Raw genomic sequence first — 24,555 nt, 5'->3', positions numbered from 1 at the left:
GGAAGGACTGTAGCAGGTTCAAACTTAGAGTGTGCATTTAAAAACCAGTGAAGGTATTTTGAAAACAAAGAGGATGGCACTAAACCAGATAAAAGATGCTTTTAAAGAGAAAATCAACTGTAGATACTGACCACAAAGGAGATTCAACACTCAGGTGAAGGGTTCATGTGGGAGGAGAAACAGCACTGGTCCAGTGTTTATAACTCACTGGGTGACAGAGTTCTTTTGGAGCCGAATGCCCTTGTCATCATCCCTCGGTGGATGTACGGATCCACGCATTCATGCCTGTCTGTTCTCTAGGCTATGATGACACTGTAAGAGACACTTGAGGGAAAGGGCACAGTGGGGGTGGGAAGAGACGGTTTTCCTTTCTTCCTAGCACTTGCCACTGCTGAAAGGATTATTGCTTCCCTGTTTTAGGTCTGCCTCCTCTGTCCCCCTGTAGACTTACGCTTTGGGAGGGCCCCACTCTGTCCCTCTTATTCACCTCAATGTCCCCCAGCACCTAATACAGTGCCTTGCAGGATGGGCAGCTCCCTTTGACACCCCCGAAGCCCCACTCCCTTTCTGACCATCTCTAGCTGGAAGAACATGTCCTTCAAATGGAGCTGAACCAGGCTCCTTGCAGGCTTCCCCGCTGCCGGGCTCTCCCCACTGGGACTCCCAGCAAGTCCAGCCCATCACATGGTGTGGGTGTTGTGATGGCCTAAGGTAGTGGTAGCCCCAAGGATGGATGCGGTGGGGGAGGCGAGGGAGGGACAAATTCCAGAGCTCCCCTCTTTTCCTCAGGCCCTAACACAAGCTCTCTTTAGGAGGGGGAGGTTGACAGGAATGCTGTTGCCCTTCTTTGTTCGTGGCTGAAGTGAATACTGTGCGGGTATGAGACCCACCATAGCAAGTCCCTTCTCGTTGAAACTTCGCTATTTAAATTCAGGAGACAAATCGACACAGATATATCTTTAGATGAACCCACCACTAATTAAACTCTTGCTGCTCATCATACAAAACTCAAGGACCAAATAGATGAGGTTAATATGATTGTCCTGACTGTCCAGATTCTTGCTTTCTTAGAAATGGAATAGATTTGGACAGCAAGGGATATTTGCACATTCATATCATATGTTTGATAGTTTTTATATCCTTGATATCTGTTGATTGAGAAAACATAAAATAAATGTAAAATCAGGAAGGATTTTAAATGATTATATTTTTGAACCACAGAAATCTTCGCATACATTTAATGTATACCTATGCACTTCTTTATTTTATTGTATTTTGCTGCTATTGTAAATGGTATTATTTTTCAAATTTCAAATTCCATTTGTTCATTTCTGACATACAGGAGTGCAACTGACTTTTGTATTTTGATTTTCTATCCTGTCATCTTACTATCCTCAATAATTAGTTCCAGTAGGGTTTTTGGTTTTTTTTTTGGTAGATTTTGTAGAGTTATTGTTTTCTAGATAAACAATCATGCCATCTGAGAATAAAAGCAGTTTTATTTTTCCTTTCTCATATGTATACCTTTTATTTCTTTTTCTTGTCTTATTTCTCTAGCCAGAAATTCCCCCATATACATTTGGGAAACGGTCCCATAGTCATGTTAGAAATACTCACTTATGGTGTTTCTGGATTCTTCCAACTCCCTTGCAATAAATCCAGGGTCATAGGAAGGAAATTGCTGATCAGACCGTCATGCCCTCCACACTGTTGTGTGAGAACGAAAAGCTTAGAGCGTCCCCACTGGGAATGTGGGGGAAGACCCAGATTTACACCCAGAAGTGACTCCCAGGTCGGTTTTCCTGACGATCTCTGCCTTTTCTGTGTTTCAGAACGTGCTTTTTGCTTGGCTTCAAGCCATGAAGCTCAAGTGGGGTGTGTGTTTGGGAGTTTGTGGTGGGTGGGGCAGGAGGGCCAGGCAGGAGGGCTGGGGCCCTGGGCTGACCTGTGCTGGCCTCTCCCTTCAGGAGCAGTTTGTGTTCTGGGATCTGGGCTCAGGGCAGGAAACGGTGTCAGCACCCTGCAGGGTAGCTGGGTGCAGTGAGCTGAGGCTGCAGCGACTTTTCTGGGGAATGCGTCATGAGGTGTGTTCTAGCCAAGGCTGGGGGAATGCCCACCTCGTGCTGGTTCATTTACATCTACTATGTGCCAGATCAGCTCCTCAAACATCAGTTGGAGTTGAAAAGTTTCAGGGGAAAGTCTCTTTCGGGTTACCTATTGCACAGATGGGGGAACCGAAGTAGGGGCATTGCTGATGCAAGAAGCCATGTGTACTAGATGGCCAGGGCTGAACAGAGGAAGATAAACCCTGTGTGCAGGGTGGTTTTACTGTTTTCCATTGAATTACGATGAAGTGAATTGTAAGATCCATCACTATTTTCTATACCCCAAGAAAGAATAAACAATGCCAACAAAATTAGGACACGCCACCAAGTAAGATACACCCCAGTTTTAAAGCTGTTGAAGTGTGGAAAAAATGTACATCTTAGCACTGATAAGATGAATTTATGAAATTAATGGGCATATGAAGTTATATGTGCAGTGGAAACATGGAGTTTTCCCTGTCTCTTCTTACTAAATTTTGCTCTGTAGAGGTAATCCCTATTCCATTCTTCCAACAAGCTCTTGCGGGCACGTGTGAACTTTCCTCACTTTATAGCTGGCGAAACTGAGGCACAGACAGGTGACATCATACAGCATCTAAGAGGTGAGGGCCTGAGCTTGAATCTGGGGCTCTTCCAACCTCAGACCCTGAGTTCTTAACTAACATGCTGTACATATCCTCAGTGTGCAAGCAGGAATATATTTTTCAAAAATGAGATAAAAAGAAACATGGTTCTGGGACCCATGTGCATTTTTTTGTTTCTCTTAACCATACTCCGTGGGTATCTTTCCATGTTAATACATAAGGAGCTACTTTATTTTTCTACCTACTGCAAAGAATCCCCTTGCTAACTGTGAATATACATCTGGTCCTCTGTGGGTGGACACTGGGATTTCTTCCGGTTGGTGGGTATCACCGGAACACTGAGTTGATCAACTGTGTATTGCCATCTTTGTCTACTTCTCTGATTACTTCCTCAGGAAAATTACCAGGTCAATTTTCTCCCAACACTTTTATGGTTTTAGTGTTTACAATTAGACTGGAATTCATCCACAATCTCCAGTATTTCACGTGTCTTGGGAGCCGTCGGAGGGCTTCCTGAATGTGCCAGATACCAGCTGCTTTCCTGAGAGTCCCGAAGTGCCAAGTAAAGAGGCTCTGAAAATGGGGGGCGGGAGAGAGAGGCTCCTGACCCAGCTGTATCTCTGGTCTTCCTTCCCCTGGTCCCGGGGCAGGAGGTGGGTTGGGGCTGAGTTTGGGGCCCCCAGGGGGCCACATTCTCTGCATTCACTTGTTCTTGTCTGCTCTGGAATACCCCCAGCCTACATTCTGGCCTCTGCAGATATTAATAATAATAGTAGGCATCATCACTGAGCCTCCCGAGATACTGGCGCTGAGCATGCATTATTTCTGATCCTTCCAGCTCGGGATTGATTGTTGTTGATATTTTATAGACTGAGAAACTGAGGCTGCAGTATTCAGTGGGAATGGCTGCTAGGTTGTAAGTAGCAGAGACGGGGCAGAACGCAAGCTCCGGTCCCCTTTCTCTTAGTTCGGGGCTTTTTTCCCCAGGGGAGGCTGCAGTCCCAGCCTGACTTGCACACGTGTGCAGCAGACATCACTTCTGCCCATCAGGATGTCAGCTTCTCCTCTCCTGCACCCTCTTGAAGCTGGCCATGGCCACGTGACTTGCTTTGGCCAATGACACCTGCGCAGAAGTGTGTTGCATGTGAGAAGACGTGTTTACGACTGGGCATGACTTTCTGTGCTCTCCTCCCCTGCTTCTGAAAGCCTTGGAGTCCCTTTTTGAGATGCTGGCATCGTATGGTGGCAGCTATGAGTGACTGCCGTGGCCAGAGCCCCCTTCCTACCTGTGTGTGAGTGAGAAATGAACTATTATTGTGTTAATATTTAATTACGCATCCATTTCTTTTTGGCTAGGTCTTTCACTGCAGTGCGAGGGCTTCTCTCTAGTTGTGGCATGCGGGTTCCTGGGCTTAGTAGTTGTAGCGCGCACGTGGGCTTAGCTGCCCCACGGCAGGTGGGATCTTAGTTCCCCAACCAGGGATCCAACCTGAGTCCCCTGCACTGGAAGGTGGATTCTTAACCACTGGACCATCAGGGAAGACCCTGTTATTGCTTTAAGATCTTTTATTAACACAGCAAAACTTACTTGATGCTTCCTGATACATGTGTCACCTTGGCAATGTCTCTTAACTGCCTCTGGTCGTGGTTTGGGTGTGTGCAAAATGAGCGCCCTTGTTCCTGCCCCGCCAAGCCATTTCAGAGAGGTGTTTGGGGCTTAAATGAAAGCACAGCAGTGGGATGGCTCTGTGAGGGGCAGGGCACTTGAAGTCAAGAGGGCAGGGATGTGCAGAGTGCTGACCAAACCTTGGTCCAGGGTCGTCTGCATCTACCTCCTTCATGCCAAGACACAGTCACAAGCTTGGCTAACAGGTGTGTTTTCTTTGGCAGGTGGCCCTCCCCCGGGCGGTGGTGCCCCCTGGCACCTTCAAAACGTCCTCAGCGACTCAGTGGAGAGCTCTGATGATGAATTCTTTGATGCTAGAGGTGAGTGAATCCCATCCTCCCATCGATAGCTGGGTGACCTTTTTTAGAAGCGCCAAGAAAGGGTGCTACTGGGAGTTGATCTCTCTCCCTACTCAGACTCTGTAGTTCCTTGCTTCATAATCACCCAGTCTGTACGTTCCCCCAGGGCTGGGGCTCAGCGCCCCATCACGCATTCTTTGAGCTATTTACTGAGTTGCTCAACTATTTCAGGTGCTCACGGTACTGCAGGAAACCAACAGACATGGTCACTGCCCTGGTCAAGCTTACAGTCTAGTGGGAGAGGCAAACATCAAGCAGTGACATGAAGGAAAATACAATCACAAATGGAGAATAAGGGACTTCCCTGATGGTGCAGTGGCTCAGACTTGGTGCTCCCAATGCAGGGGGCTCGGGTTCAATCCCTGGTCAGAGAACCTGATTCCACATGCCGCAACCAAAGATCCTGCATGCTGCAACAAAGATCGAAGATTTTGCCTGCTGCAACTAAGACCTGGAAAAACCAAATAAACATATACATACTAACAAAAACCCCAAATGGGGAAAAATACCTCTGAATAAGAAGAATCAAATGTTAATAGAATGATGATGGGGATATCTAATTTAGGGTGGAGGTCCTTAACATCCTCTCTGTAGAACTGAGGGTAGGAGTTGGCTAGGTGAAAAGTGAAAAGAGCCTTAGGCAGAGGACATAGCAGGTATCATGGTGCTGAAGCAGGAAGGATGGGGCCTTCCAGGAACTGAAGGAAGCCTGTGTGCTGGGGGAGAGGAGAGATGAGACTACGTGTAGGTAACATGAAAGATCAGCCTACAGATGGGATGGGGAGCTGGAGTGGAGCTGGAGACCAGTTAGAAAGATCATAGCAGACTTTCAGGGGAGAGACGATGGAGGAGAGGATATATCAGCTCTGCATTTCGGTGCTGGGTGCTTGGCCAGCACACCAGATGTAGCAAGGGGCACTATATAAGTGAGGACGGAAAAACAAGAAGCATTATAAAGGGGACATTCCTGGTGATCCAGTGGTTAAGACTTTGCCTTCCAATGCAGGGCGTGCAGGTTCGATCCCTGGTCGGGGAACTAAGATGCCACATGCCTTGGCAAAAAATCCAAAACATAAAACAGAAGCAATACTATAACAAATTCAACTAAGACTTAAAAAAAAATGGTCTATCTCCAACAAAACTCTTTGTATAAAAGCCTTGTAAGGATTGGAGAAGAGGGCACTAAATGGGGCGAGCGTTTCAGACTAAGAGATTGACCTGAGCACAGTCTCAGAGTTGGAGATGGGCAGGGCAGGTGTGGGGATCAGTGCGAGGCAGAGTCTGCCTGGACTTCAGGAGAGAGGACCCTCCCAGCCGTGCTCCTGAACTGTGCAGGGGTGGGTGGGTGAGACCCACAAGCCCAGGAGGGTCTTCAGTCTAGGAGGGTCCTCAAGTCTTGCTTGGCCAACTCAGCTCCCCTTTGGGAAGTCACCGTATTTGGGAGATTGACTTACTCCTGAGATAGAACCAGCTTTGAAATGCCTGGCTGAACGGGGTCTTGAAAAGAGAAACGGAGCATGTGCTGGGAAGACCTCTGGACTCAGAGCAGGACAGTTGGAACATGATCTCAGACAGTTGGAACTTGGCATCACAGAACATGCCATTGACTTGTTCTGTGATGTCGGGCACGTCTGTCACCTGCTCTGGGCCTCAGTTTCCCTATCAGCTCTGTGTCTCCAGAAATGGAGACTGATTTGGGGAGGAATCACAGTGGGGTTGGCGGTGGGATGCTGTCCCAGCGTGAGGCTCTCCCATTTTTGACTCTGGGTGCCAAGTCCCCTTCCTGATGCCAGCCCCACACCAGCCCATTTTGGGCTTCTTGCCTGTCTCCCATTGGTGTCTGCTTGGAGTGGCAGCCGGGGCTGACTTTCTCCATAGCAACTAACCCACAGTGTGACAACAACGGCTTCAATATTTTGACGCTTAGAACACTTTCATTTAAAATATTTTTGCAGTTCATCAGGGCTCTGCATTCCCAGATGACGAGGATGGCTCACGGCGGGATGCGTCTGCAGGAGGCGCCGGGCAGCTCCACCTCCATCCCAATGGCCCGCACACCTGTCTTTCCTTTGAGCAGCTCCCTCCTGCTGCCCTCCCCTGCGGACCCTCAGCATTCTGTCCTCTGCTCCTATCATCTCACTGCTCGGTCTGCAGTTCCCAAGTTGGCCTCATTTCTGACGCCTCTCTTACGAGTGGTCCCACCTTCTCTTCCTTCATCTCATCTCCTCCCCACTGTCCTTACTTCCTCCATCTTTCTGTTCCTCCACTATCCCAGGATTGCAGACTCTCCTGCCTCTTTCCCTGACTTCCACCTCTCAGCACTGCCTACCGGACTCTGAACCTCACTTCTCCGCATGCCCCTTCCTAGGTCACCTCTCCCAGAGCATCCATAGCTCTCAGTTGCATGGTCCGCCCACAGGCTGCTGGAACCTTCTTCAGTTCTGAGTTGCCAACTCCCCACCTCCTGTCTGTTCCCTGAGGTGTCCCCGGGCAAGGACTCTGCATGTTTCCTTGGCTCGGGGCAGTAAGAGGTGAAGCCAACCTCCTCCGTTCCCAGGAGCTGACTCAAGCCAACCCGGCAGCTCTCTCAGCATCGAGGGTCCAGCCGTGGGTGTCCGTCCGGCTTTCTGGGTGTGCTCTGAAGGGTCGCCTCCCTGCCTCTTTCCCCGGTCCCAGGCTGAGGTCTGACCTGACCTGGGTGTGGTCTCGGTCCCCACCTGCATCTTCCTGCCTCCATGGTTCCGCCTCCCCCTGCAGTGGAGCCACACTGTCAGGAACAGAGGCCAGAGCATGGAAGGGGCCTGTCCAGATCACACATCAAGGTGGGACAGGGGCTGGAGCCAGGAGCTTAGTGTCCAGGCCAGGCCTTTTCCTTTGACTTATTAATGAAGATGGGGCCCTCCTCCCTCCGTTTCTCCCACAAGCTCCAGCCCATTGGTCCAGCACTGGGGTTAACCAGGGGGATGGGAGATCCTCATGGATCATGGTCTGGTAGCAGAAGAGAGACTCTTAGGCTCTGGGGGGCTCTGGTTGTGTATGTAAGGAAGGGGAGGGACAAGGAGGGGCACTCAGGACTATGGAGCTCTCTGGGTCTATAGCAACCCCTGGGCAAGATGCCGACTCCCTGGGCCATGGCAGCAGATGTGGGGCCTCAGGGTGATGCTGCAGGGTGGGTGATGGGGTCCAGGTGCCCCGACCCAAGAGGCTCCACACCCTATCCTGTTGATAGAGTCCAAGGAGAGCTGGGGAGCCATGGCAAGGTTGGAGTGCAGAGTGAGGGGAAACCCATGGTGGCCAAGAAGTGACATGCCTCAAACCCAGATCATGTCAGGGCTGGGGGTCCTCAAGGTCTTTGAGTTCAACACCCCCACTCCATTTTACAGGCTGGAAAACTGAGGCCAGAGAACTGGGAAACTTGGTCAGGGTCACACAAAGAGTCAGGCAGAGCAGGGGCTAGAATTCAGAGTCACTCATTCCCTCTCTCAAGTAATTATTGAGCATCTGCCCATCAAGTACCAGGCAGTGTTCCCTGTATGGGACACAGGGCAAGTAGACCCCATCCTGGCCCCCATGGATTTATTTATTTATTTTGGTCATGCAGGCAATGGCACCCAACTCCAGTACTCTTGCCTGGAAAATCCCATGGATGGAGGAGCCTGGTAGGCTGCAGTCCATGGGGTCACTAAGAGTCGAACACGACTGAGCGACTTCACTTTCATTTTTCACTTTCATGCATTGGAGAAGGAAAGGGCAACCCACTCCAGTGTTCTTGCCTGGAGAATCCCAGGGATGGGGGAGCCTGGTGGGCTGCTGTCTATGGGGTCGCACAGAGTCAGACATGACTGAAGTGACTTAGCAGCAGCAGCAGCAGCAGTAACAGCAGCATGCTATATGACGCATAGGATATGTTTCCCAACCGATCAAACCCATGCCCTCTGCATAGGGAGTACAGCGTCCACAGACTCCAGAGAAGTTCCCTGGACTGTACAGTTTAGTGATGATGGATGGGAAGACAACACACAAGTGAGTTCTATGGATAAGTTCCATAAATAAAATAACACAAAGGAACAGACATATTGGCAAAGAAGGTAGATGAATGAAAAACGAAAGGTGAAAAAATGAAAATATGTTCACCGTCGTTAGTTATTAGGAAAATACAAACTAAAGCCACAATGAGATACTGCCTCATACCTGTTAAAATGGCTAATTACGACAACTGACCAGAATGTGGAGAATTGGGACATTCAGACTCTGCTGGGGGGGATGTACAATGGGACAGCCCTTTCAGAAACCAGGTTGCAGCTTCCTAAAGAGTTGATCATCATTAACTACCTTTCCACCCCTAGGTTTTTAGCCAAAAGGAAAGCAAACACATGCCCACCTAAAGATGTGTCCCTGAATGTTCATAGCAGCTTTATGATGGCATCAAAGTAAAAACAACCCAAATGTACATCAATGGGTGTTCAAATAAACAAATGGCAATACATCCGTGTATTTGGTATCGGCGATAAGAAAGGAATGAGCTGATATACCCAGTGATATGGATGAATCTCAAAGTAATCATGGGGAGGCAAAAGAGTCAGGCTGAGAAAGAGTGCATACTATGGTTCTATTTATAGAAAACTCTAGAAAAATGCAAACAAGTCTATAGCAACAGGAGCAGATCTATGGTCTCCTGGGGGTGGGGAGGAGGGGTCAAAAGGGATAGGAGAAAACTTCTGAGGGTGATGGTATATGCCCACTATCTTGATTGGGGTGATGGCTTCCTGGGTGTGCACAAATGTCAAAACTTATCAAATTGTACTTTTTTTTTTTTTGGCATCCTGTGCCGCTTACAGGATCTTAGTTCCCTGACCAAGGATTAAACCTGGGCCCTTGGCAGTGAAAGCGCCAAGTCCTAACCACTGGACCGCCAGGGAATTCTCAAATTGTACATTTTAAATATGAGTAGTTTATTGAGTGTCAAATGCTGTTAGAAAAATGGAGGCACCCCCCCTCCAATATAACATATGGGGCTGTAATAGAGTGACTGAGTGAGTAGGAGGTCCCCGGAGGATGTAGCCTTGAGCTGAGAGCTGAATAACAAGAAATGAGACATGTGGGGATCTGGGGCAGCGTTCTGGCCAGGGGGAGCAGCAGTGCAAGGCTTTTCCTGGAGCGGTGAGTAAGAAGGTGGATGCGGCCAGAGTGAGCAAGGGGGCACCGGCTTAGTGCTCTGTGTGAGGACAGACCGGCCTGGTACCTTCCAGATATGTTTCTGGGGTGGCCTTGGGCACCCTGCTCCTGCTCCAGGAGGGAGACTCAGAACTCAGAATCTCTGGGAGCAGAGGAAAGTGGTACAGGTTGTCTGGGTTCAGAGCATCCAGGTTCTCCCCAGGGTTGGGGCACTGACTGGTTACTGTCTGACCTCAGGCATGTCTTGAGTCTAGGGGCTCCAAGTCCCTCCTCTGGAGCACGGCAAGGGTACAGGGTTTGTCTCATGGGCGGAGTGGAGGATGTCGCTGTTGGAAGCTGGACAAAGGAGCCCCCAGAGATGTAAAGCACAGGTGTGTTGCTGACCCCTGATCCTCCCTTTCTTTGGAGGAGCAGAAGTAGAGAAGCAGATGCCAAGGAGCTGCCCAAAGGCTTTTGGCAATGGGCTGAGTGGGGACCCCTATGTGATGAAGAGAGGGCGATGGTATGGCTGCAGGTGGGGGAATGGGGCAAACATGCAGCAGCCAGGGAGGTTAGTGATCATGTGTCCCAGAGGCCTCAGAGCAGGGCGTATCTAGGTCCTTGGAAAGACTGGCATGTGGGTCTGTGGCAAGGAGTGAGAGAGGGAACTGGACCAGCTGATGGTGGGAGGTGACCGAGCCCTGGGCTCCATGAGCTGAAGGTGAAGCCTGCCTGGCACAGGGCAGGGAGATTCTCCGCTCTGAAGTCCTGAGGGTCCAGCAGACACAGAAGCCCCAGCGTGGGAAGAAAGGCTTTTGCTGTATCCAGGCTCTGGCCAGGGGAGGAGTCAGTCTGGGGTCAAGGCCAGGGTCATGGTGCTGGGGGCTGAGCTGAGCCTGGCACCTAGACTGGGCAGGAGCTGGGGTTCACTAGGGGTAAAGTACATGCAAAACCCGTGTCCACACAAGAGGTCACCAGGGCTGGGAACTGGCATGCCAGGAGCAGTCATCAGTAGTTGGAAAGCGAAATCAATAACCAGGATTTTGTCTGAACAAGCCCTTTGTGGCCTCATGGCCTCTGTTGGGAGGCTTGTACTACAATGAAGAGAAATAGAGCGGAGGCTCAGGGCTGAGGCACGAGGCTCCCTGGTTTGTCTAAATGACTCTAAAAGGAGCTTTCTTGGCTGCTCTTTCCGTGTGTGTGTGTGTGTGCTGATGTGTGTGTTGGTGTGTGTGTATGTGTTTCTTGCTTCCACTCAGGGGACAAGCCCATTGTTGCCAGACTGAAGATCTAAGGCTGAGTATTGAGAGCAGGGGCAGAGGATTGGCCTAGAGAGGGAGAGAAAGCTTGTCTGCAAGCTGGGGGAGCAGCTGGAGAGACAGGGATGGGTTGTGGGGGGAGTGTGCAGAGAGTGCAAGGGAGCCAGGGAAAATACGAGAAAGCAGAGAGGGAGAGAGAGCAAGACTCAGTCAGGATGGGAGAGGACACACACACGCAGATACACACACGTGCACACACACACACGAACACAGATACACAAACAGACACACCAAGAGAGCACAGGAGAGAACTGAAAGAGAGACAGTGACCCAGAAGGAGAGAGTGAGGTCAGAGACCTGCAGAGTCAGAAAGATCCTGAGGGGCAGGCATGCAGAGAGAGAAAGAGAAGCCCAGAGAGGGAGAGAGGACAAGAAAGAGAGAGAGAGGAGAGAGGTTCTGGGATAAAGACAGATTAAGTGCCAAGAGTCATTGTGATGGAGGCCTAAAGGGAGGGACACATGTGACAGAGAGCCTGAGACAGAGAAACGTGAGGACCCAGAGGGACAGAGATCAGGGAAAGGGCCAGACGTCAAGCAGAGGGGACCATGCGGAGAGTCTGAGAGGAGATGCATTTCCTAGAAAGACAGACAGAAGACCATGAGGGAAAGATGGAGGCGGGTCAGGTAGATAAATAGGAAGAGGAGGAAAGATGCCAAGGATGGTGCACGCTCAGCCTCAGAAGCTGGGAGCTCTCAGGGTTCTGATAGCGTCACAGACAGCCAGAGACAGGGATCATGCATGGCAGAGGAACTGGAAGCTAGGATGTGTGAGCACCTGCTGTATACCCAGCATTAGACCAGGAGCCCTAGCTTGCTCATCTGACTGTCAATTTCCCATGTGGTTTTTTTTTTTTTTTTCCACTAAACTGATTTCCTCCAGGATGGAGGTCATGTCTCATATGCCATATAGCACTGCTCAAGAATCCATTCATTGTAGGATGAATATTAAATGAATAAGCAGACCGCTGCGTGATTGGGTCACTGAGCCAGGAGACACAGGCACTCAAGGTGGGTTACAGGCTGACCCTGATGCCTCCACTGTGGAGCTGGGACAGAACGACATAGGGGCAGACAGCAGCAGAACTAAGTATTAGGGGAGAACACCGCATGCTCTGGTGGTGAGAGGGGTGGTACCTCACCTTCCTGTGCTTCTACCCACATCTGTGCTCCTACTGTGTGCTACTGATGCTTACTGACTCTTTACCTTCATTATCTCACTTAGTCCTCACAGCAATCCTATGACATGGGCATTACCCTGATATCATTTTATGGATGAGGAAATGGAGGCTCATGAAGCCTAGGTCATTGTCCAAGGTCAGATCGCTAGCAGATGGTGCATCCAGGATTGAAAAGAGTCAATCTAACACCAGAATAGAACTCTTAAACCCCCGGTGATCCTGCTTCCCCAACATTAATGCTACCTGATATTTGTTTACAGCATTTTGACTTGTGTAGACTTTTCAAGTTTACTATGTCATTTGTTCTCATGAAAGCTTGCTAGAAAGAGTTGTGGAACCAGAGTGTTATTCCTACTTAAGAGATAAGAAAACAGGAACAGTTGAGGGCCATCTGTAAAGGTACGGGTTCACTTGGAGCAACTCAGGACTGAAATTCAGTCAGAGTTCTGCCCAGAACACAATGCAGCCCACAGGTGTAAACCATGTCCAGATGGAACACCCCAGGCTCAGGAAATTGTCTGGGTGCATGTGGCGCTTGGGCTGCCGATACAGGATGTCCAGGGCAAGCCATCAGGAAGGCAGGATTTTAGGACTCTTGAAATAGTATATCTGGGTTTAAATCCTGGCTCTAGCCAGTGATCTTCAGCAAGTTACTTAACTATTCCATGCTCCTTGTCTATAAAATGGAGATAATAAGAATTTTATCTTTTTAGCATTGTTATGAGAATGAAATGAATTAATATTTGTAAAGCACATAACAATCTCAATGCATAGTAAAGATTTGATAAATGTCATTAAATAGATCAAATAAACACATCAAGTAAGACAGGAAGGGGGAGTGTTCCAGCCTGAAATGGGGTCTAGATTATGGATTCAGAACTCTGGACAGTTCCCCAAGCTTCGGATCCACCATATTGATTCCATCTGCTCTGTGAAGTTCTTTGGCAGTGAAATGGGTCGGATCAGACCCATTTTTTCTCGGTTATGATGAGCTTGAGGATTCTTCTCAGTACCCTTTAATGTCTGTTCTATGAGAAAAAGCGCAAAGCTCTTTACCAGGAAGGCTTGACTCTTTAAAGAGAGGGTGGGGTCATTCCTGTGGTTTATCCTTGAGGAAATGTCCCTTTTTGAGATGAGGGACAGCACCAGATGTGTGTAGTTGAGGTGTAGGACCCAGGGGCTGGTGTTCAGTGTGGTTAGGGAATATGACCTCACCAGTTCCTCTGATTCACCTCTAATTCACCAATTCCTGTCCTTTCAGACCAGGAAAGGACAAGAGTAGAGACAGGGTTGAAGGGAAGACTAGAGGGAGGATGGAAACATTAAGAGGTTCATAAAGTTGAGATGTAGGTTGAAGTTTCCATATAGCTCACAGCTTAGAGGCAGAAGTCTTCTGCTTTCTCAGTTATTCCAAAGCTGCTCTGATCCCAGCCAAATCTTGGTATGCTTAAATACTGATGGCAACTCCCTCCTTGCATGAAGAAATGTCCTTAACATCTCCCATGTATAAACAGCCCCCTGTGCACCAAGACCTTTATATTCATTAGCTCCTTTAATCCTCATAACAACTCTATGATTACATGTTGCCAGTCCCATTTTACTGATGGGAAAACTGAGGCTCAGAGAAGTCAAGTAATTCACTGAAAGAAAAACTGCTACCCAGGGGCGAGGCTTTGCTTCTTCTTTTCTTTTTAGAAATTAATGTATTTACTTTTGACTGCATTGGGTCTTGCCTGTGGCACGTAGGATCTTTCACTCCACAGCGTGGGGTCTTCACTGTGGCACAGGGTCTTCTCTCTAGTGTGGCATATGGGCTCCAGAGCATGTGGGCTCCGTAGTTTTGGTGCATGGGTTTAGTTGCTCCTCAGCATGAGGGATCTTAGTTCCCTGACCAGAGACCAAACCTGAGTCTCCTGCATGGAAAGGCAGATTCTTAATTTCCCTGGACCACCAGGGAAATTCCAGGGCTTTGCTTTTACTTCCCAAACACACTACTTTTCGAGAAAGACCACTCTTGGCACTAGGAATGCAGCCTTCTATGAGTTTTCAGTCTCTCTCATGACTGTTTCTTTGTTACTTTCTTTTACTGTAACATGGAGGTCCTATAGGATACAACAATGCATTCTTGGAATGAAAAATTTCTGCATGTCTTATACCTGTCTATAACTACCGACACCTTCAATAGTCGAAATCTACTTCAACTCACAGGAAGAAATAAACACTCCTTTGAGATATAAGCTCCTGTTAGGGCTACCTCTACACAGCTTTGCCTGTTCATGCCCCTCTCTGCTTCTTTCCACAGAGGAGGTGGCTGAAGGGAAGAATGCCATCCTTATCGGGATGAGCCAGTGGAATTCAAATGACCTGGTGGAGCAGATCGAGACCATGGGGAAACTGGAGGAGCATCAAGGTGAGATTCCGTTCCTCTGAGGTCTGAGTGTATACCTATATGTGTTTTGGAGAGTGGTGGTGGGGGGGTCAAAGTGATGGCAATTTGGGGCTAGAACCTGGGTTTTCTGTTAAGAGTCATCTGTCTCTCTTGGGACTTCACCTACAACCCCTGAAATCTGTGGCCTGCAGGAATGCTCATGGGGACTTCTGCAGGATTTTCTGTGGCAGAAAAGCTCTAGGATACTTCAACAGAGCTTCCTTTGTCCATTGAATGATCATTCAGGAGGGTGGGTAGTTAAGGGCAGGTGGTGGGGTCCCAGCTCCTAGGATTGCCAGGCCTATGTTGCTGGAATCTTCTGGTAAGGTAGGATAACCACTGGAGGAGCCTTTGAGAATGGGCAGGGGAGAAGAGCAGCAGTTGGAGTTGTCGCTTCCTTTGGTTGAATTGTTGACGAAGGAGGGGGCTGAGGATAAATCCAGAGCCTTTTTATGGAGGGGAGTTTTGACCAGGAGCTTAATCCGCAGGCAAAGCAGGCATATCTTTTCAGGCATCCACCCCTCCTGTCCATCTGACCATTTAGCATCATGAGCAGAATATTTGTTGAGCAGCTACTATGTATATGTACTTGGTAGAAAGGGCCAAGGGCTTCCCAGGTGGCACTTAGTGGTGAAGAACCTGCCTGCCAATGCAGGAGACATAAAAACATGGGTTTGATCCCTGGGTTGGGAAGATCCCCTGGGCATGGCAACCCACTCCAGTATTCTTGCCTGGAGAATCCCGTTGACAGAGGAGCCTGGCGGACTGTAGTCTATAGGGTCGCACAGAGTCAGCCATGACTGAAGCGACTTAGCACACATGCATGCAGGAGGCACCAAAGGTGATTTAACTGAGGCTTCTGTGCTGTGATATGTGATGCAATGTAAGTCAAAACATGGGTGGGGGGAGTCAACCCTTAATCTGAGGGTTATTGGGTCAGAGGGGAGAGGTGGAATTTTAGAAGGAGGCAGGAGAAGAAGCTCAAGGAAGCATTCTTGACAGTGAACCTATGGAGCCAGGCTTTGAAAGGCAAGTGAAGGATGAAACCAAGGAGTTCATAAAATCTTGGATGACTTAGGGGAACCTGAGGCTCAGAGAGGTGCTGCAGTTGGTTATGGTCACATGGGAGTGAAGAGCAGAGCTGGGGCTAGAACCCTATCTGGGATCCAGGGTGCCTCTGCTTCTGTTAGCTTTTCCTATCCCTCCAGCCCCCTAGTATATCACTCCTCTTACTCCCCTCGTCCCTATCTCCTCCTTTCCTTTCTCTCTTGACCCCATAATTTCTCAGTTATGGTCTGGGCTGGGCTACCAATCCGGAGGTATTCAGTGAAATGGTCCTGCTTCAGCCCAGGAGAATGATCGTCTGGTACTGGCCATCTTGCCCCAGCATCTGTTCATTTTCTTACTCCTGTCCCCATCCCTGCTTCCCCCGTTCAGAGCCCTCCCCAAAGCAGGTGGCCCATCCTGAGAAATGCACAGGCGCGGGATGACTGTTCCATTTTACAAACGAAGCACCCAAGGCTCAGAGAAGCTGAATCTTGCCCAAGGTCCTTCAAAGCTAGTAGCAGCATCACCCTCAGATTGCTAGTCTCCTGATTCCGAGACCAGGGCTTCACCTTCCAAACTGGACCAAGCTGGGCAGTTCTTCGACAGCAAGGAGATTGAACCAGTCAATCCTAAAGGAGATCAACCCTGATTATTCACTGGAAGGGCTGGTGCTGAAGCTGAAGCTCCAATACTTTGGTCACCTGGTGCGAAGAACAGACTCATTGGAAAAGACCTTGTTGCTGGGAAAGATTGAGGACAGAAGAAGAAGGGGACTACAGAGGATGAGATGGTTGGATGGCATCATCGACCCAATGGACATGAGTTTGAGCAAACTCTGGGAGATAGTGAAGGATAGGGAAGCCTGGCATGCTGCAGTTCATGGGATCGCAAAGAGTAGGACATGACTTACTGATTGAATAACAGCAACAAGGCAGCTCTGAGCTCCTGCAAAATCAGGTCCAAGCAACCCAGTCTTAAAGGCAGAGCCATCCTGGACCACTGTCACATTTACAGAAAGGATGGGCTCTGAGTCTGGTCCCTAAGACCAGTCCAGAGACGATTTCCCTGTCTCTCCAGCCACACATGTGCAGACAGACACTGGGTCTGCTCTTTCCTCCATTCCCACAACCTGGCAGGAGCCCAGAAGGGGTCATGGACTCCAAGTACTTCCCCAGGACGGTGTTTGGGAGCAATGAAAAGACAAACCCAGACTTGTACTCACCACCCATCTGGCCATCCCCTCCCATCCCAGCCCGTACTTGTCTGCCAAAGAATGTGTGACTCAGACGCAGTGTGAGCTAAGGAGGTGGTGAGCGAGAAGCAGTGTGAGCTGGGAGGGCAGGGGAGGAGGAAGCCGAGGGAGGTCGATGGGAGAGGCTGAAACCGAAGCTCTGGAAGCTAAGAGGTCTGGGTTTGAACCTTGGCCCTGACTGCCGCTCCATGACTTTGTGGCCAGGAAAGTCACATCACCTCTCCAAGCCTCGGTTTCTCCATCTGCAGAATGGGGCTGGCACACAAGTTGTATGCGTTAAATGAGCTGATACTTGCAAAGTGCATTCAGTGACAGGTCATTATAACGTGGGATGGGGAAGAAGAGGGAAAGGTCTTGCACAAATATAGTTCTAGCAAACACTTTGTGGAGCTCATGAGAGGTTGGATTCGAGGCAGTTGCTTGCCTGAGTCTGAGAACTGATGCTGTTTCCTCTCAGTATGAAATGGGGAGCAAGAAGGAGAGAGGGAGAAGGAGGGGATGAGGAAGAGGAAACCAAACCTGTTTCGTTCCTTCTGAGTTCCATCCCTCTGTGGACTCACAATGTAAATTTCCACAACACGGCAGAGCACACGTGCCAATTTCATTCATTCCAACAGTCACTTTTGGAGCTGAGACATGGGCTCAACACAGGATGGTGGGGAAATAAAGACAAGCAGGCTGGCCTCGTGGTCCTTGTAGGAGCTCACAGCAGAGGAAGAGGGTCATGGTCAAGGCAACAGTGTAGTAAGACAGGCTGAGCCTGGGGCCTGAGGAGAGAGCCTCGGGAGACTCTTTTGGGGAGAGGAAGTTTCTGGAAAAGATTGCAGTCAAAATTGGTGGTACACCTGAGGTAACCAGAATTGAAAAAGACAAATGCACCCCTGTGTTCATTGCAGCACTATTTACAATAACTAGGACATGGAAGCAACCTAGATGTCCATCGACAGATGAATGGATAAGGAAGTTGTGGTACATATACACAATGAAATATTACTCAGCTATAAAAAGGAACCAATTTGAGTCAGTTCTAATGAGGTGGATGAAGCTAGAGCCTGCTATACAGAAAGAAGTAAGTTGGAAAGAGAAAGACAAATGTCGTATATTAATGCATACATATGGAATCAAGAAAGATAGCACGGACAATCCTTGCAGGGCAGCAAAGGAGACATAGACATTTTGGACACAGTGAAGGAAGGAGAGGGTGGGATGAAGTGAGAGAATAGCATTGAAACATATCCATTACCATATGCAAAATAGATAGCCAGTGGGAGTTCGATATATGACGCAGCGGTCTGTGACAACCAGGAGGGGTGGGATGGTGAGGGAGGTGGGAGGGAGGTTCAAGAGGGAGGGAACATATGTATACCTAATGCCAATTCATGTTGATGCATGGCAAAGCCATCATGATATTGCAATGATCCTCTAATTAAAAAAAAATGTGGTGATATAGATCAAGCTCTCACCCTGCCTCCTTCAATGTTCCTGCCCTTAAACGCAGGACTCACTCCAGAGACACCCCCCTGCTCATGGTTCATATCCTGGCCAATCACAGCTACCCTTGATGATGGCCCCCAAATCCATCTCCAGTCAAGACCTCCCCCTTGGGCTCCAGACTCATACTTTCAAGAGCCCCCTACTTGCTCCACCTGGATGTCCCGAAACCGCTTCACACTCTGCAAATTCCAGATGGAATTTGGACCTTCTTCCTTCTGAACCTTAATTATGTTCTATAGCCTGTTCTTTGATCTTCTCAGTCATTTAGAGCCTGTGTTGCATAGATACGTTCAGACTGCTCTACTATCTCCAATTCTTGAGGGTGCTAATTCTGGTGCATGCGTGTGTGTGTGTGTGTGCGCATTGTGTGTGTGTGTGCATTGTGTGTGTGTGCGTGTATCTGCATGCATACTATCTGTCCCCCATGAGTTTTGTTTCTTCATTTTTTACTGTGACCTCATCCTGGTTAGCACCCCACCCTTTTCTTTTCTATGGGACTCTTGTGTCCCCCAGCTTTTGAAAATGTCGTTCTAGAGATTGATCTTGTATTTCTGCTGCACCTGAGGGTCTCACTGATCTTGGACATTTATATGCTGAATTTACAGATTTGTTTCCATTCTGCATGAGTGGTGTAAATTTAGACCCTACACCCATAGGTAGCAAGGGCTTAGAGTTTTACTCATGTGTGAGTGTTTTCTCCCACTGTCTGTAGATGGTTTTTTTTTTCTGCTTCCCCAAAGGAATTTTGCTTTTTTTAAAAAAAATTTATTGAAGTATAGTTGATTTAAAATGTGTTAATTTCTTCTGTACAGAAAGGTGACTCAGTTATGTATATATATATTCTTTCCCATTATGGCTTGTCACAGGATACTGAATATAGTTTCCTGTGCTATAAAGTAGGACCTTGTTGTTCTTTCTGTCTTTGAGACTCTTTTGGGGGACTTGTTATTTTTACCCGTATTATAGTATTCTCTACGGTAGATGTACCATAATTTATTTAACCACTGTGCAGTGATAGACATCGGGATTTTTCACCATTAAAACAATGATCCATGCATGAAGAGTAGAAGAGGTTGAAACTTGTAATAGATACTGCTAAACAGTTTTCTAAAAGAGCCATGCGAACGTATATCTATTCCAACTGTGGATCAGGTGAACCATTTCTCCCACAAGCTCACCAGACTTAATCTTATCAAACATTTAAATTGTACCTGATTGACAGGTGAAGACGTTTTCTTGCTCTGTTTTGTACTTACTTGCTGGCTAGTGAGAGTGATCATTTTTTCATAAGTGTGTTGACTATTTTCTTTTTTCTGTTTCTTAATTATGGCTTTTGTTCATCTCCTATTGAATTGTCTTTTTATTATTAAAAGTGAAAGTGAAAGTTGCTCAGTGATGTCCAACTCTTTGCAACCCCATGGACTATACTGTCCATGGAATTTTTCAGGCCAGAATATTAGAGTGGGTAGCCGTTCCCTTCTCCAGGGGATCTTCCCAACCCAGGGACTGAACCCAGGTTATTGGTTTCTAGGAATTCTTTACCTATTTTATGGATATAAATAATTTATCTGCTATAGATTTGAAATATTTGTCTCTTAAATTCCTGCTAGCTGGCTGAATTTTCTTTCATATTAGCTCTAATAGTTTGTCAGTTAACTCTCTTTTTTTTTTTTTTTAGGGAGAGAGTGTCAGATTGTTTACAAATCTCAGCAATTATATCCTTGCCAATATTGAGCCAGCTTACTTATTTTTCTTATTCAATTGCATTGCACAGGATCTTCAGATAGACGCTGAGTGGCAAGAGTGATCTGGGCTTGTTTGATCTCCCCCCTTCTCTTCTCGTCCTTTTCCCTCCCTCTTCCTCCTCGTTCTTCTCAGTTAAGTTACTGAGGGATGATTTACATTAGGTAAATGAATCCTTTGTAGTATATGGTTTTTACTGCTGCTTCTTAAATTCCACGACTTCCTCTTGGATTTACTTCGTCTGTTAACTGAAACATCTCAAGACATTCTTTCAAGTAGGAACTGCAGATAATCATTTTCTAAGTCTTTGCATTTCTCAACATGCATTCATTTGGCAAGTTTGCCTGCATCCGTAATCATCTTCCAAACTATCTTTGAAGACGTTCCTCGTGGCCTTCTTGCCTTTAGTGTTGTTGGTCAGCCGTCTGAGGCAAATTTCTGAGTAATCTGTTTTTCCTCCTTGTTGACACTCAGTTTTTAAAAGCTTCTTTCTTTGCCTTCTAAACTCACAACAAAGTTTGCAGATGAGGTTTTGTTCTTTGCCACGTCTGAACTTGGTGTCCTCTTTTTTTCATCACTGTGACATTTTCTTTCAATTATCTCTTCAAGTATTTCTCTCTGTGTTTTATCCTTCCAAAAATTCTATTAGGTAGGTGCTGGAACCATGTCTCAACTCTCCCTGTCTATTCTTATTTTCTGGTCTTTGCTGGGTTCTGGAGCAGTCTGGTTCCAGCTAACCAACAGTGCACGAATTTTTCTCTTCTTTGGCTCTTTCCTTTCTTCTGATTAACTCTTCTATATAGTGTGTGTGTGTGTGTGTTTTAAAAGCAATCATCTTTTCATTTTCAGGCACTCTGGTTGATTCTTTTTCATAATAATCTAATATGGATGCCTTGGACTCATTCTATGCTTTTTAGAGCATCTATCTCCTTGTTCTTTTCAGAGTTTTCTGGTAGGTCAGAGGAGGATAGAAATAAACCATTCACACGTCAGACTGGATTAATTAGCCAAAGATCCATAAGTGAGATTATAACACAGAGCAGGAGCGAGTTTGGTTCTAATTGTCTAAGGAAGCACACAGCTGTCATTAACATTGTCCAAGGAAAGCAGTCTTGCCAAGTTCTTTTTTTAACTGAGACACAATTCACATATCATAAAATTCATCCCTTTAAAGTGCACAATTTTATGGTTTTTAATATAGTATTGAAGGTGTGCAATTATCACTATTATCTGGTTCCAGAATATTTTTGTCACCCCCCTTCCCTCTCCCACAAAAAAACCCCATATCCATGAGCAGTCACTTCCCACTTTTCTACCCCCAGGCCCCTGGAATTTCATATACATGCAGTCAAACAATGTGTTTTTTGTGTCTGATGTCTTGTCTAGCATAATGTTTTGGAGATCCTTCCATATTGTACACTGAATCAGTACTTCATTCCACTTTGAGGGTGAACAATATTCTATAGTATGGGTATATCAGGTGGCTTCCCCGGTGGCTCAGAGAGTAAAGAATCTGCCTGCAGTGCAGAAGACCTGAGTTCAATTCCTTGGTTGGGAAGATCCCCTGGAGAAGGAAATGGCAACTCACTCCAGTATTCTTGCCTGGAAAATCCCATGGACAGAGGAGCCTGGCAGGCTACAGTCCATGGGGTTGCAAAGTGTCAGACATGACTGAATGGCTGACACACACATGGGTATATCACATATTGGTTATCCATTCATCAGTCAATGGACGTTGGGTTGTTTCCACTTCTTGGCTATTACAAATAATGCTGTAAAAAATTTTGTGTACAAGTTTTTGTGCAAACATATTTTCTTTTGAGTATATATATATATATGAGTAGAGTTGCTGTATCATGTGGTAACTGTTTAACTTTTGGGAGAACTGACAAACTCTTTTCCAAAGTGGCTGCACCACTTCACATTCCTACCAAGAGTTCGAATTTCTCTACATTCTTGCCAACACTCGTTATTGTCTGTCTTTTGGGTTACCGTCATCCTAGTGGGAGGAAGTGGTACATACTTGTGGTTTTGATTTGCATCTCCCAAGTGAAAGTGAAAGTGGAGAGTGAAAAAGTTGGCTTAAAGCTCAACATTCAGAAAAAAAAGATCATGGCATCTGGTCCCATCACTTCATGGGAAATAGATGGGGAAACAGTGGAAACAGTGTCAGACTTTATTTTTCTGGGCTCCAAAATCACTGCAGATGGTGACTGCAGCCATGAAATTAAAAGACGCTTACTCCTTGGAAGGAAAGTTATGACCAACCTAGATAGCATATTCAAAAGCAGAGACATTACTTTGCCAACAAAGGTTCGTCTAGTCAAGGCTATGGTTTTTCCTGTGGTCATGTATGGATGTGAGAGTTGGACTGTGAAGAAGGCTGAGCGCCGAAGAATTGATGCTTTTGGACTGTGGTGTTGGAGAAGACTCTTGAGAGTCCCTTGGACTGCAAGAAGATCCAACCAGTCCATTCTGAAGGAGATCAGCCGTGGGATTTCTTTGGAAGGAATGATGCTAAAGCTGAAACTCCAGTACTTTGGCCACCTCATGCGAAGAGTTGACTCATTGGAAAAGACTCTGATGCTGGAAGGGATTGGGGGCAGGAGGAGAAGGGGACGACAGAGGATGAGATGGCTGGATGGCATCACTGACTCGATGGACGTGAGTCTGAGTGAAATCCAGGAGTTGGTGATGGACAGGGAGGCCTGGTGTGCTGTGATTCATGGGGTCGCAAAGAGTTGGACACGACTGAGCGACTGAACTGAACTGAACAACTAATGATGTTGAGCTTCTTTTCATGTGCTTATTGGTCATTATTAATCTTCTTTAAAGAAATATATATTCAAATCTTTTGTCCATTTAAAATTGGATAGTCTTGAGAAATCCCTGGCAGTTGAGTGGTTAGGGTGTCATCCTTCCATTGCAGAGGAAACCAGCTTGATCCCTGGTTGAGGAACTAAGATCTCACATGCTGTGCAGTGTGGCCAGAAAAACATTGGGTTGTCTTTTTATTGTAGAGCTGTAAGAGTTCTTTATATATTCTGGATGCTATATCCTTATGAGTTATATAATTTACATATATTTCTCATTCTGTGGATTGTATTTTCACTTTCTTGTTAATGTCCTTTGGAGCACAAATTTTAAAATTTTTATGAAGTCCAATTTATTTGTTTTTTATTTTATTGTTTGTGCTTTTGGTGCTATATTTAAAAAGCTATTGGCTAATGCAAGATCATGAAAAATTTATTCCATGTTTTCTCTTTAGAGTTTCATAGTTTCAACTTTTATATTTAGGCCTTTGATCCACTTGGAGTTAATTTTTGTATATGGTGTTAGGTAGGGATTCAACTTCATTCTTTTGCATGTGGGTAACCAGTGGTACTAGCAACATTTATTGGAAAAAACTATTCTTTTCTCCATTTAATTATCTTGGTACCCTTGTCAAAAATCAATTGATCATAAACATATGGATTTATTTTTTTACTTTCACTTCTATTCCACTGATACATATGCCTATCTTTATGCCAGTATCACAGAGTCTTGATTACTGCACACTTATAGTAAGTTTGAAATCAGATGTGGGAGTCCACCAACTTTTTGTATTTTGCAAGTTCTTTTCTTGCAAGTTTGTTTGGTTCTTCTGTGTTCCTCGAATTTCCATATGAATTTTAGAACCAATTTCTGCAAAAAAATACACCTGCAATTTTGATAGGGATTGTTGTTGAATCCTATAGATCAATCTTGGAAGTATTGCTAATTAACAATATTGGTCTTCTAATGCATGAACGTGGAAACTCTTTCCATTTATTTAGGTCTTCTTTAATTTCTTTTAATTATGTTTTACATATAGTTTTCAGTGTACAGGTCTTCAGATCAGATCAGATCAGATCAGTCACTCAGTCGTGTCCGACTCTTCGAGACCCCATGAATCGCAGCACTCCAGGCCTCCCTGTCCATCACCAACTCCCGGAGTTCACTGAGACTCACATCCATCGAGTCAGTGATGCCATCCAGCCATCTCATCCTCTGTCGTCCCCTTCTCCTCCTGCCCCCAATCCCTTCCAGCATCAGAGTCTTTTCCAATGAGTCAACTCTTCGCATGAGGTGGCCAAAGTACTGGAGTTTCAGCTTTAGCATCATTCCTTCCAAAGAAATCCCACGGCTGATCTCCTTCAGAATGGACTGGTTGGATCTTCTTGCAGTCCAAGGGACTCTCAAGAGTC

General features: G+C 46.7%; 1 protein-coding gene across 1 annotated transcript in view; it reads left to right on the top strand.

The window, feature by feature from the left end:
• PITPNM3 (PITPNM family member 3) overlaps positions 1-24,555 on the top strand; it is a 100,977-nt gene that overhangs the window by 15,581 nt on the left and 60,841 nt on the right. Inside the window, 2 exon segments of the mRNA XM_010847510.1 lie at positions 4,580-4,675; positions 14,668-14,775. Coding sequence (XP_010845812.1) covers positions 4,580-4,675; positions 14,668-14,775 — 204 coding nt within the window.

The sequence above is a fragment of the Bison bison genome, unplaced genomic scaffold, assembly GCF_000754665.1.
Source record: "Bison bison bison isolate TAMUID 2011002044 unplaced genomic scaffold, Bison_UMD1.0 scf7180017864249, whole genome shotgun sequence".
Lineage (NCBI taxonomy): Eukaryota > Metazoa > Chordata > Mammalia > Artiodactyla > Bovidae > Bison > Bison bison.
Note: the sequence above shows the minus strand (reverse complement) of the source record. Positions and strands in the feature narration are given on the sequence as shown.